This window comes from Stomoxys calcitrans, chromosome 1 (genome assembly GCF_963082655.1).
Source record: "Stomoxys calcitrans chromosome 1, idStoCalc2.1, whole genome shotgun sequence".
Lineage (NCBI taxonomy): Eukaryota > Metazoa > Arthropoda > Insecta > Diptera > Muscidae > Stomoxys > Stomoxys calcitrans.
In genome coordinates this window covers 268,383,664-268,397,822 of record NC_081552.1, presented here as the reverse complement: position 1 = coordinate 268,397,822, position 14,159 = coordinate 268,383,664, and the positions used below count along the sequence as shown (strand labels likewise).

General features: G+C 40.0%; 1 protein-coding gene across 1 annotated transcript in view; it reads right to left on the bottom strand.

The window, feature by feature from the left end:
* LOC106090394 (uncharacterized) overlaps positions 1–14,159 on the bottom strand; it is a 52,811-nt gene that overhangs the window by 11,184 nt on the left and 27,468 nt on the right. Inside the window, exons 2-3 of the mRNA XM_013256563.2 lie at positions 274–529; positions 86–206 (exon numbers count right to left, since the gene is read on the bottom strand). Coding sequence (XP_013112017.2) covers positions 86–206; positions 274–529 — 377 coding nt within the window. The remainder of the gene's footprint in view (positions 1–85; positions 207–273; positions 530–14,159) is intronic.

The following is a 14,159-nucleotide window of genomic DNA, read 5'->3' as shown; positions in this document are numbered from 1 at the left end:
TTTGGGCAACCCAATATATACAATAGTATGTGGGTTTATATGGCTATTGAAATAGTTGACCTACGAGTTGCCTATAAAGGCTTACCTTTGTCGTCTAGGTTCAGGCTCTGGTTGTAGGGCCTTGGTGCCAAATAAAATTCTTGCGCTGAAAGTCTTCTCCAAATCTTGAGGTATACTATAAACTGTCAATTCAATGTCATCACAATCTGTCGAACATAAAATAACATAGAGTAATAAAATCAAATTTTTTTCTTATCTGTAAGTCAACTTTACCGAATTTAGGCACTGCTGCTTCTATAAAACGCCGATCCAATTCACGTTCTCTTCGCTGCACTCCCAAATTCCATGTCCACAGATCGCGTTTGTTGCTGCCAGGTATCACGTCAATCTTTTCAAGATTCTGGGCATCAAATTGTTCTTGCAATACCCTGGGGTTATAGTGGCTAAAGGGAGTTCCGTCACTGGCATTAAAATCTGGCGCTTGACTTTCGTTCACAAATATGCCACTTTTTGGGCGTTTTATTTCAAGCTGGAATTGCGGGAAAAATAGAAAGAAACATATAAAGTTCGGCCGGATCAAATCTTATATACCCTGCACCGTGGATCGTATTTGTCAAGTTCTTTGAGTGCTATCTCTTTATGGGCAAACAAAGGATAATGGGTAGGAATTACTAAGCTGTAGCTCCAATATAATAGGCTATGGACCGATTCGGACCATACTTGATTTGAATGTTGGAGACCATAGTAAAAGGCTAGAGGCTCAAGAATCCATGATCCAGGATCGGCTTATATGGCAGACTAGCTGAACCGGGCCCGCTCCGATGCGCCTTCTTTTACCTTATATGGAACAAAATTATCCTTTGAATATTTATTTTCGACGATATTGTCATAATGTCCGACTTAGGGGTGTTTTCGGAGGTGAGGTGGTCCCTTAGACTCTTGGCCCTGAAAAGAATCCCAGCATCGTGCTCTACTCTCAATTACCATTTATTTAAACCCCATATTCCCATTGGTTTAAGGGGAGTTTATGGGATGAGACGTTCTCAAACATTTCGCCCCGAAATTTTTACTCTTTGAGGGGTGTTTTGGGAAAGGGACAGTGCCCCAAAGACATGGTCCCACATTTGGATATCAGATTCGTATTCTTATTCATATTGCGTTTTGTGGGGTGTTTTAGGGAAGGGGTAGACCCCCAATACTCTTCATTTGAGCCCCACATTGACGTGGTTGGTAAATATGTCCGATTTAGGGGTGTTTTGGGGAGTGGGGTGGTCCCCCAAACACTCAGCCCTGAAATGTATCAGCTTTGTGCTCTAATCTCAAATATCATTTATTTGAACATATTGCCATTGGCTTAAAAATTGGATATCAATTTCGTTTTCTAATCTCAAATAGCTTTCTAATCTCAAATGCCCCTTATCGAGATCCACTCCCTTTAAAACCCAAAATTGTCATGGTGAGCAACCACACCCTTTAAGACCCAAAATTGGGGCGTTGTTATGTGGGTGGGACCTCCCCTAGGCAGTTGGTTCCGAATGTTGATGTCAGATTCGTGCTCTACTCCCAAATACCTTTCATTTATTTCCATAGTCGGCAAACATGACCTGTTTCGGGGGAGTTTTGGGGGATGGGGTCGTTCAGTGATTACAGCCCCATATTGGAATGGTCAGCAAATACATCCTATATCAGATATCGTCCTATATACGTCCTATATCAGATTCGTGCTTTACTCCCAAAGACCTTTCATTTGAGCCCCATATTGCTAATGTAGTAAATTTGTCCTCTTTGTGGGTTGTTTTTGGTCCCTCATTTGGATATCAGATTCGCATTCTACATTTAAATACCTTTAATTTGAGCCCCATATTGCCAGGGTCAGTAAATAAGTCCTATTTGGTGCTTTAGAGAAGGGATGGAGCCCCAGAAACTTTGTCCCACATTTGTATTCTACTCGTATAGAAATTCGTATTCTACTCTCAAATACCTCTCATTTGAGTCCCATATTGCCAAGGCCGGTAAATATGTCCGATTGCCAGGGATATCGTAGTTCCAATCGATTCTATCAGGAATAGTGGTACAGTACTTTTTATCAAAAAGCGGCTCAGGTAGGGTGTAATCCACACTGCCTGGAACATCGGATATTGTATCAAGGATAACGCAGTGTGCATAGCCCCACATGACCAATGAAAAAGCTCCCTTAACCTCACGGCAGTGGTCGCTGCAATTTGTCTCGTCACAATGTCCAGAGGCATAAGATGTTGCATTAAATGCAGTGCATCAGATGGTGTCGTCCTCAGTGCGGCTGTGATGCATAGACAAGCCATCCTTTGGATTCGTTTAAGTATTGACCAGTAGGAGGACTTTTGAAGCGCCGTCCATCAGACCACAACACCATATAGCATTATAGGTCTGACAACTGCAGTATATAGCCAATGCAAGACACGCGGTCTAAACCCCCAACTTTAGCCAATGGCTCTCTTGCAGGTGTATAGGGCAAGAGTGGCCTTTCTTGCCTTATTCAAAATGTTGGATTTAAAGTTAAATTTCCTGTCCAGCAAAACACCCAAGTATTTTGCGCTTTCTGTAAATGGAACATTCTCTCCACCCCAGGGAGACAGGTAACTTGTATCTCCCGCTGAAAAGAACTACTTCTGTCTTGCACGGATTAATACCAATACCACTTTCGATAGCCCACTTTGCTGTTGCACGTAGAGCTTCCTGAAGTATATCTCCTAGAGTGGTGGGAAACTTTTCCCTAACCGCCACTTCATCAGCATACGTGACCACTTTCACGCCTTTTTCTTCTAGAGACAATAATATATTGCGAATGGTTATATTCCAAAGTAGCGGAGACAGTACACCTCCTTGAGGTGTTCCTCTGCTGACCCATCTTTTTAGATCCACAGATCCCAAGCCTGCCCGAATGCATCTAAGTTATTTATAAACTTGTTACGGTAGAGTTGATGCGTAGAAACTCCAACTCCTTCATGATTGCCATCGGTTTTACATTATTGAAAACAACTTCAATGTCAAGAAATGCTACCATTGTAAGAACCCTCTGTGTAGCCGACTAGGTCGTGAAGGGCTCTTTGCCTTTACTATATGCATGCTGCTGCCGAGACAGGCGATCTCCAGGGATCTTTGCCCAAAGATATGTTTCTATCAACCTCGCAAAAGTCTTCAGCATAAAGGATGACAGACTAATAGGATGAAAATCTTTCGCCTTCGTGTGGTAGAGTTTTCCTGCTTTCGGAATGAAAATGACCTTCGTGTCCCTCCATCCCACAGGTATAATGACATTCTGATACAAGCAGAGTATATCTCTCTAAGCCAGGGTACTAGTCTATCAGACACAGCTTGTAATTCAACCGGTGATACATCATCAGGGCCTGGCGGCTTAAAGGAGTCGAAAGTTCTTATCGCCCAAAGGATTTTCGGCTCAGATACAGTCCAAGAACCTTATACAGCTCACTTTGCCAAATTTCAGCGAAATCGGGTAATAGTCGCTGGGTCCAAGAACTTAAATCGGGAGATTGCTACACATGTCAGATATATCGGATAATAATCGCTGTTCCAAATTTTATCGAAATCGGATAAGAAACGCGGCTTTAATTGTCCTAAGACCTCAAATCCGATATAGCCCATGCTGCCTATGGACAAAAAAGAAGAATATGTGCAAAGTTTCAGCCTAATATCTCATTGGAGCATGACTTCAACAGACAGCCGGACGGACATGACTATATCGTCTTAGATTTTTAAAAAAATTAAAACTCGTATAGCAAAAACGTAAACTACATACAATTCTAAGAAGTTTTTCCGAAAAAACCATTTTGTAAAGATCGGGCCAAACTTGTGGCTACCAGAGCCTAAAGATGGCATATCGGATAAAAGATATATATGGGAGCTAAATCTTAATCCGATTTTGTTCAGTGATGGGTGTTTATTTTGTGATTGAAACCGTGTTCTCACATGTTGCATACATCCTAACGTTTAGTATGAACATGGATTTTAATACCCTCCACCATAGGATGGGGGTGTACTAATTTCGTCATTTTGTTTGTAACACCTCGAAATATGTGTCTAAGACCCCATAAAGTATATATATTCTTGATCGTCGTGACATTTTTAGTCGAACTAACCATGTCCGTCCGTCTGTCTGTCGAAAGCACGCTAACATTTGAAGGAGTAAAGCTAGCCGCTTGAAATTTTGCACAAATACTTCCTATTGGTGTAGGTCGGCTGGGATTGTAAACGGGCCAAATCGGTCCATGTTTTGATATAGCTGCCATATAAACCGATCTTGGGTGTTGACTTCTTGAGCCTCTAGAGGGCGCAATTCTCATCCAATTTAACTGAAATTCTGCACGTTGTGTTTTGGTATCACTTTAAACAACTGTGCTCAATATGGTTTAAATCGGTACATAACCTAATATATCTGCCATATAAACCGATCTTGGGTCTTGACTTCTTGAGCTTTTAGAAGGCGCCACTCTTATCCGATTTGGCTGAAATTTAGCATGAGATGTTTTGTTATCACTTCCAACCTTTGTGCGAAGTATGGTCCAAATCGGTATATAACCTGATATAGCTGCCATATAAACCGATTTGGGATTTTGACTTCTTGAGCCTCTAGAGGGCGCAATTCTTATCCGATTTGGCAGAAATTTTGTAAAACGGTTTCTCTCATGACCTTGTGTCTAATATAGTCTGAATCGATCAATAGCTTGATACAACTCCCATATAAACCTATGTCCCGATTTTGCTTCTTAAGCCTCTACAAGGCGTTAATCTTATCCGAATGAACTGAAATATCGCACAATGACCTTTACAATGTTCAGCATTCATTTATGGTCCGAATCGGACTATAACTTGATATAGCTCCAATAGCATAACACTTCTTATTCTATTTGTTCTTTGTTTGCCTAAAAGGAGATACCGTGACAAATGCGATCCATGGTGGAGGGTACATAAGATTCGGCCCGGCCGAACTCGGCACGCTTTTACTTGTTTTAACTTGCTTTGCGCCACCTTAATATGAAAATACAATTACATATATGTACGCCAACATTGAATGTGTGATTGTATTTATGTTCGTTGCCATTCAGATTCGTTTGTAAACATGTCTGGGCCACATGGCCCACATTGGTTTCTATGGTTTCCTTCATTGTACCATGCAAGCCTAACAACAACAGCCAACCCAAAAACCCTTCCGCCCTCCTAAGGGTCAGTCTCATTGACAAACTTGGTTCTCCTTAGTCTTGTTTCAGAGAAAACAAAGCCATAGCCAATGCACCCTTCCCACGCAATGCTGCCGCAAATATAGTCACTAACACGCACACACACACACACACACACACGCTCACTCACAAGCCAAAGTCCAAGTATGGCATAAAGTACAACATTTATGCGACTTATAAACAACAACGACTACGACGTTGGCGACGACCAATGCACAAACATTTGTACAAACGCATGCAAACAAACAGTGGTGTAATCGCAACATCGCATTTGTATGCGACTTGTTTTCGTTTGCTTTCCTCATTCTTTCATTTGTTCGTTTGGTTCGTTCCTTATCATCACGTTTTATTTATCTTGCCTTGCACTCTGTCGTTCCTCTCCATTAGCTGAGGCAGCGAGCTGACTCGCACAATAACACAAAACCGGTCACATGCTGACACCTGAAGTGCATTCCATTCCATGACTAACTACCATAAACACTCAGAGCACTCTAAGATGTGTGTGCACACACACACACACACGCATGCATTAATTCATTCTCATGCGAATGTGTGTGGGGGGTGCTGATGTTTATTTCCTTAGGAAAATATGGTCAAGGCACAAAGTGTCCCCTGTGTGTATGCTCGCTCATGGCCGTAACTAAGGATTAAATACTCTTTTGTCCTGTTCCTCAGGTTAGAGAGCGCACTGAGAGGCAGTAACTCGAGCTGGTATCCTAATTAAAGTTTTAATTAATTACAAGTTGGAAGCAAAGCAAAATGCAAGGATGTTACATGTGAGGCAAACATTTTTGGTCAACGGCATAATCACATGGTCTATTTTTTGATTTTTAAAGAATAGTACATCAGTATATAATATGGATTCCATGAAAATCTACATTCCATACAACGTCATTTGCCGTCGTTTGCCAATTCTTTGTAGAGCAAAGGAAAAAGATGATTTCGCCAAAGAATCGAGTGGCAGCTCAACAAAACGATTCAAATACAATGTTGTCTCAACTAATTCTCAAATGCAGATTCTAATTCCCAGCGCAGTGTAGAGCCTTAAGCTGCTATTACACGATAAGACTTGTGATATGCACTGTCACTTTCTGTATTCATAAGTCTTGTCTAACATGCGCACATAGAAAGAACCTACTGATGGCAGCAAACACTGTCTGCTGACTGTTAGTAGTTAATTATACTGCTATTACCGCAGTAGTCCTGCTGTCATAGCTAAAGTCTTTTATTTGCTGAAAATTACTGCTGCTGAATTTATAATGCAAGGAGAGTAAACTAAATGAGAAGATTTTTTATTTGTTTGATCGTAACCAGAAAAAAAGTACCTAAAACACGTGATCGGTAGTATCAGGCGACCAGAACACGCGTGGTGTGTAAAACAAAACAATATTCAAGTGATAGCGATATAAAAAAGGGTTTCAACCAACTACACCCAACAATGAAAAAATCTATAAGAAAGGGGTTTCAAAGCACAAACAACAACACCCTACAGCAAGAGATAGAAAGCAAGGGACAAAACGTTGTTTTTGCATTGCACGCAAGTGCTCTTGTTGTACTAGTGATCCAGGGACAGCAAGGAACAAATGATGTTGTGGTAGGTACCCCAAAAATGGAAAATTCTTTTTAAAAATTTTCAATATTTTAGCAGACTTTTGTGTTTAAAACAGCAGATATTGTCTGCTGAACTTGCATTAGGATATGTTTGCTAAATCAGCAGCACTAGGTTTGCTGAAACAACAGTAATGTCTGCTTTTCCTTTTTCAGCAAACAAAAACTGTTGTTTTAGCAGACATTTTTGCTGTTTTGAATGACAAATTTCGTTGAGTGTACGAAAAATATGAACAAAGCGCGCTCTAATCGATATGTATTCTTATATGTTTGTTACTTTTTCCATTGATATGTGTCTGCATGTACTCGCATGTTCGAAGAAATAAAAGCTCTATTTAATGGTTAAAGTGGCAAATTTATTCCGAAATCTATTTGTCAAATTAAAATGTTGGTATGTATCACACGATGTGTACAACTTTCAACGCTGTTATTTTTATACGCTCCATGGGGGATGGGATGGGCGTATACTAATTTCGTCATTCTGTTTGTAAAACCTCGAAATATGCTTCTGAGACCCCATAAAGTATATATATTCTAGATCGTCATGTCATTTTAAGTCGATCTAGCCATGTCCGTCCGTCTGTCCGTCCGTCCGTCTGTCTGTCGAAAGCACGCTAACTTTCGAAGGAGTAAAGCTAACCGCTTGAAATTTTGCACAAATACTTTTTATTCGTGTAGGTCGGTTGGGATTGTAAATGGGCCTAATCGGTCAATGTTTTGATATAGCTGCCATATAAACCGATCTTGGGTCTTGACTTCCTGAGCCTCCAGAGGGCGCAATTCTCGTCCGATTGGACTGAAATTTTGCACGTGGTGTTTTGGTATCGCTTTCAACAACTGTGTTAAGTATGATTCAAATCGGTCCATGTTTTGATATAGCTGTCATATAAACCGATCTTGGGTCTTGACTTCTTAAGCCTCTGGAGGGCGCAATTCTCGTCCGATTTGACTGAAATTTTGCGTTAGGTGTTTTGTTATAACTTCCAATAACTGTGCTAAGTATGGTACAAATCGGTCTATAACCTGATATAGCTGCCATATAAACCGATCTGGGATTTTGACTTCTTGAGCCTCTAGAGGGCGCAATTCTCATCCGATTTGGCAGAAATTTTATACAACGGCTTCTCTCATGACCTTCAACATACGTGTCTAATATGGTCTGAATCGATCAATAGCTTGATACAGCTCCCATATAAACCTATCTCCCGATTTTGCTTCTCGAGCCCCTACAAGGCGCAATTCTTATCCGAATGAATTGAAATATTGGACAATGACTTCTACAATGTTCAGCATTCATTTATGGTCCGATTCGGACTATAACTTGATATAGCTCCAATAGCATAACAATTCTTATTCAATATCCTTTCTTTGCCCAAAAAGAGATACCGCGCATAGAACTCGACAAATGCGATCCATGGTGGAGGGTATATAAGATGCGGCCCGGCCGAACTTAGCACGCTCTTACTTGTTGAAATTACATATGACATGTCTGTTGGTGTAATAGCAGCTTTAGCACGCCTTTATTTGTTCGTAGCTAGAGAAGAGCAATGTCATAACTTCTTTACAAGAGATATCTTTTGTTGTACACGGCTACAATGTGTCTAATGGCTGGCCGTTTCATTCGATATGCTCTGTTATAACTGTAGTAACCACTATTTGGGTCCGATTCCTACAAAATGTTGCATAAGATGTTTGATCCGGGCCTCAAACACGCAAAATCTTGCCTGAAATATTTGATTTGAGGTCTCAATTTGTGCGCAAACATTTAATCGAAATCCGCTTAGTTTTACAATTAGCTCCCATTTATAACTTTTATCCGATATGCACTTTATAGCCACTACTTTGTTTAGATCATAAAAAAATTTAACAAGTCAGCAGTCTGTAGGCTATTATATAGTCGGCTGTGGCCGACTTTTGCTTTTCTTCACCTGCTACTACAAATGTAAATGATGATACTTTTCAGTAGTCTGTCAGAAAACTCCAATATTCTCCAAAATATCCTTAAACTGTTGGAAGAGCTTATGTCATGCTGGCATAAACAGAACGAACACACATAAGATGACAAATCAGTTGTGACAACAACATTACCACAGAAGCTATTACGTAGCCACTGCGACTGGTAAAAACCCCAGCAAAATGTCAATATGCTGCTGGGTGTGCATGTATGTGTGTGTGTGTGTGTGTGTATGTGGTGCGACTAACTATCGGAATTATCTAAACAAACAGCAACCAATGCTAGCATACAAGCAGGTAAATCAGCCACATATTTAAGCTGGTATTTATGGAGCTTTCGTATGCTCACTTGAAGATAGCGCACCACACACTTAGTGATAGCAGCTACAACGAACGGCTAGTTGTTATGCCACTGTTTTGGCATTGTCGTCGTCTGACTGCTCGGCATCGCCATCGACGACCCATCACCATCCCCAAAACACACACCAACACATGCATGGATCCCCCCCCCTCCAAAGCGCACATCCATCAATTGCGCACAGTACGAGTGTAGAAATGTGGTTTAAGTGATACCGATGATGATGTGGTGTCGGTCGTTCTACTGAGAACACGCATCGCTCGCGGTGGCATAGCAAACTCAAACGAAACGAGTAAACGAGAGCTTTTTATTATTATTTCACATCACCAAATACGCACGCACGCAACCAACCACCCATCCACCCGCACAGTGTTATTAGAGATTCAAATAGACAAGTGTGTGCGTAAATCAGAGGCTGGAACTTATTTGAAAGTTCAAGGCGGCAAAATAGTAGTTAAACATAAACTTCAATTGACTGTGGAAAATTGTACGCTATATTGGGTACGTATCATTTAAAGATGAGTAACTTAATTAGAATGCAGTTAACTGGAAACAGTAGATGTAAATGTTTGCTGTTTTATCAACAAAAATACCCTTTCCCCATTTTCAGACCCACCACTATAGGATGGGGGGTATACTAATCTAGTCATTCCGTTTGTAACACCTTCAAATATTGATCTACAGTCCGTAAAGTATATACTGTGGTGGAAAAAAATAGGGACAATCGTTACTAAGAATAAGAGAGGGGTAAGAAAACATGGTTACTTCTGTATAAGGCTGAGCCTGAACATTCGGCTGAGCCTTTGAACGGCGAACTTAAATTTGATCTTTAATCTCATTTGGTTCATGGATGCTTGCTATGATGACTTTTTCTGTGAATTCACTTGGAAAAAGTATAGGGACACTTATCAAAACGTTGTAATTACTTATAAATTGTCTTCTTTTTGTAACCTAAAATCTAAGGAGAGAGAAAAACAAGTAAAAAGGCCGAACTTTGGATACCCACCACCTTGGGTATATATGTTAACCACCTTTCGTCAAAATCCGACTAAAAATGCATAATGTATATCCCCATAGCAGCTTTATCGGGATGTGGTTCGGTTTGTACCAATTTCGACAGGGATATTGAAAGGTCTAATAAGTACAAGTCATTGTTCAATCTTGTAGAACAAAATTTTTATCTTTTTGGAAGCCATATCCAAATAAAGACCGATCGAACCATACACGACACGGATGTCGAAAAGCTTGACATAAGTCACTGTGTCGTATTTCAGCGAAATCGGATAATAAATGTGCTTTATGGCGCCAAGACTTAAAATCGAGAGAACGGTCTATGTGGCAGCTATATTCAAATCTGAACTGATCTGGGCCAAATCGAAGAGGGCCGTCGAAGGCCCTAACACAACTCACTGTCCCAAATTTCGGCGAAATCGGACAAAAAATGTGTCTTTTATGCGCCCAAAATCTTAAATCGAGAGGTCGGTCTATATGGGAGCTATATCCAAATATGGACCGATCTGATCCAAATTGCAGAAAGTTGTTGAAGAACCTAATGCAACTCACTGTCCCAAATTTCGGCGAAATCGGACAAAAAATGCGGCTTTTATCGGTCTATATGGCAGCTATATATTTAAATCTGGACCGATGTGAGCCAAATAACAAAATAAGGTTGAAGGGGCTAACATAACTCACTGTCTCAAATTTCGGCGAAATCGGATAATTAATGCGCCTTTTATGGGCCCAAGACCTTTAATCGATATATCGGTCTATATGGCAGCTATACCCAAATCTTGACCGATCTGAGCCAAATTAAAAAAAATTGTCGAAGGGCCTAACACAAATCACTGTCCAAAATTTTGTCGACATCAAACAATAAATGCGCCTTTTATGGGCCCAAGACCTTTAATCGAGAGATCGGTCTATGTGGCAGCTATATCAAAATCTGGACCGTTCTAAGCTAAATTAAATTAGGATGTCGACTGGCCTAACACAACACACTGTCCCAAATTTCAGCAAAATTGGACAATAAATGCGTCTTCTATGGGCCTTAGACCTTAAATCGAGAGATCGGTCAATATGGCAGCTATATCCAACTAAGGTCCGATCTGGACGATATTCAACAAAAAGGTCTAGAGCGGTACCAGAAATCGCTGTGCCAAATCTCATCGAAATAGGATGAAAACAAGTAAAAGCGTTCTAAGTTCGGCCGGACCGAATCTCATATACCCTTTTATATTTTATATTTATATATATAAAATAAAGGATAAAAGAAAAGATTTGCTCTGCTATTAGAGCGATATCAAGATATGGTCCAGTTCGGATCACAATTAAATTATATGTTGGAGACCTGTGTAAATTGTCAGCCAATTCGAATAAACACGTATGTTGATGGTCATGAGAGCACCCGTCGTACAGAATTTCAGGCAAATCGGATAATATTTACGACCTCTAGAGGCTCAAGAAGTCAAGATCCCAGATCGGTTTAAAAGGCAGCTATATCAGGTTATGAACCGATTTGAACCCTTTTTGGCACATTTGTTGAAAGTCACATTAAATACGTCAATACAATACATTTTAGCCAAATAGAAATGGAATTGCTCAAGAAATCAAGTGCCCAGATCGGTTTATATGAGAGCTGTATAAGGTTATTGAACGATTTGAACCATACTTGGCACAGTTGTTGGATATCATAATAAAATACTTCGTACGAAATTAAATCGAGAGGTCGGTCATTCCAATCGGGTAAGAATTGCGCCCTCAAGAGGCTCAAGAAGTCAAGACCCAAAATCGGTTTATATGACAGATATATCAGGTTTTCATCCGATTCGAACGTTATTTGGCACGATTGTTGGATATCATAATAAAATACGTCATGCAAAATTTCAATCAAATCGGATAGGAATAGCGCCCTCTAGAAGCTCAAGAAGTCAAGTCCCCAGATCGGTTTAAATGACAGCTATATCAGGTTATGGACCGATTTAAACCATACTTGGCACAGTTGTTGGAAATCATAGCGAAACACGTCGTGTAAAATTTCATTCCAATCATCCTATATCAGGTAATGAACCGATTTGAACCTCATTAGGCACAGTTATTAAAAGTCATAATAAAATACTTCATGCAAAAAAATTCGAATAAGAATTGCGCCCTCTAGAAGCTCAAGAAGTCAAGACCCCAGATCGGTTTATATGACAGCTATATAAGGTTATTGACCGATTTAAACCATACTTGGCACAGTTGTTGGATATCATAATAAAATACTTTGTGCAAAATTTCATTCCAATCGGATAAGAATTGCGCCCTCTAGAGGCTCACGAAGTCAGCCTGTTTGTGTCAACAAGTCAAGACCAAGATCGGTTTATATGTCAGCTATTGGCCGATATGGTCCATTTACAATCCCAACCGACCTATATTAATAAGAAGTGTTTGTGCAAAATTTCATGCGGCTAAATTTACTCCTTCGAAAGTTAGCGTGCTTTCGACAGACAAACGAACGGACGAACGGACGGACATGGCTGGATCGACTTAAAATGTCATGACGATCAAGAATACATATACTTTATAGGGTCTTAGACGCCTATTTCGAGGTGTTACAAACAGAATGACGAACTTAGTATACCCCCATCCTATGGTGGAGAGTATGAAAATAAAAAAAACGGCGCGCCGGCAGAGATTAGTAAAACATTCTACAGTAAAAATCTTCACATTGAATGTGGGCAAATTGGCCTAAAAGCACTGGTGTTGATCATACTAATATTAATTTTTCATTTGCCCCTCTAACCTCATTGGGCTTAACTTGTTAACCACAATACACCAGATCTGTCCCAATGTCCAAAAGTATTAGCGCAAGAAAGCATGCATACATACGTATGTGCACACGTGTAAGTGCTCATATGCATCATGGAGCTTACGTGTACCATATAAATACGAGCACATTCATTCATACCATAAACATAGAGCGATATACTTGGATGGTATACAAAGTATCATACTCTTCGCCGCACATACATTCACATTGGCCCAGTACAGCGTACAGTTGTACACGCGATTGATAAGATTACGGGAGTAATGGGCAAAAACATTTGTGATATACCCACGTACATGTTCGAAAGGTTGTACTACATCTGAATACACCGTGCATATGTATGTACGCAAGAGTGTGTGCCATTCCTCGTGCAAATACTTCATTTGCGTGTGAGAGTCTACGACAAGTCTCGAGTGTAGTTCATTGCTTCGCTTTCACGTACTAAGTAAGCCAGCCAGGGCGAGTGCATTCATGGCTTCTCTACCCACATCTGCTTGTTGCTTTTGTGTTCTTTATTTGCTATTCATTGAATGCAAAATGTCATGGTGTGGCAATTTATAATAGGGTGTCCCAACCGGCAGCAGATAAATAGCAATATTATTGCCAAAGCCATTAAATTCATCGAGGGAAAACGGCTGATTTTGATGCAATGAAATGAAATTAAAACCTTATTTGTTTTAGGAAAACCACCACAAACAAAATTTAGATTGAAATATTTCTTTAAAGGTAATTTTATTGAAATTAATTAAAATGTAGCTTTAGAAAACATATTTTAGTTTAGAGAAAATTTATTGAAAATTTTTAACTTAATAGTATTAAGTTAAAAATATTTTGCTTTATAAAACGTATTTAAAATGCCCCCCATCCTATGGTGGTGGTAGTGGTTAGTTACCGACAGTTATTGGTAACGAATTCTGGTACACCCTAGTTATCTCATGCCAGTTGAGCTGTTGACATATGCATATATGAATAGATTTACTCTCTCTCTCCCACTCTCTCTGCCACCCACACACAGGCAAGCAATACACGTTCAGTCATTATGAGCGCGTATTATTAACTTCGAGAAGAAGAAAGAGTGAGAACAATTGCTGCTGCTGAGGTACCACATCTACAGAGCAGAGTAGACCACATACAAGTTTAGTAACCTTTTTTCCAGTTTTAGTCAGTTCGACTTGTGCTTTGTCTTCGCCGCTTTTATTCC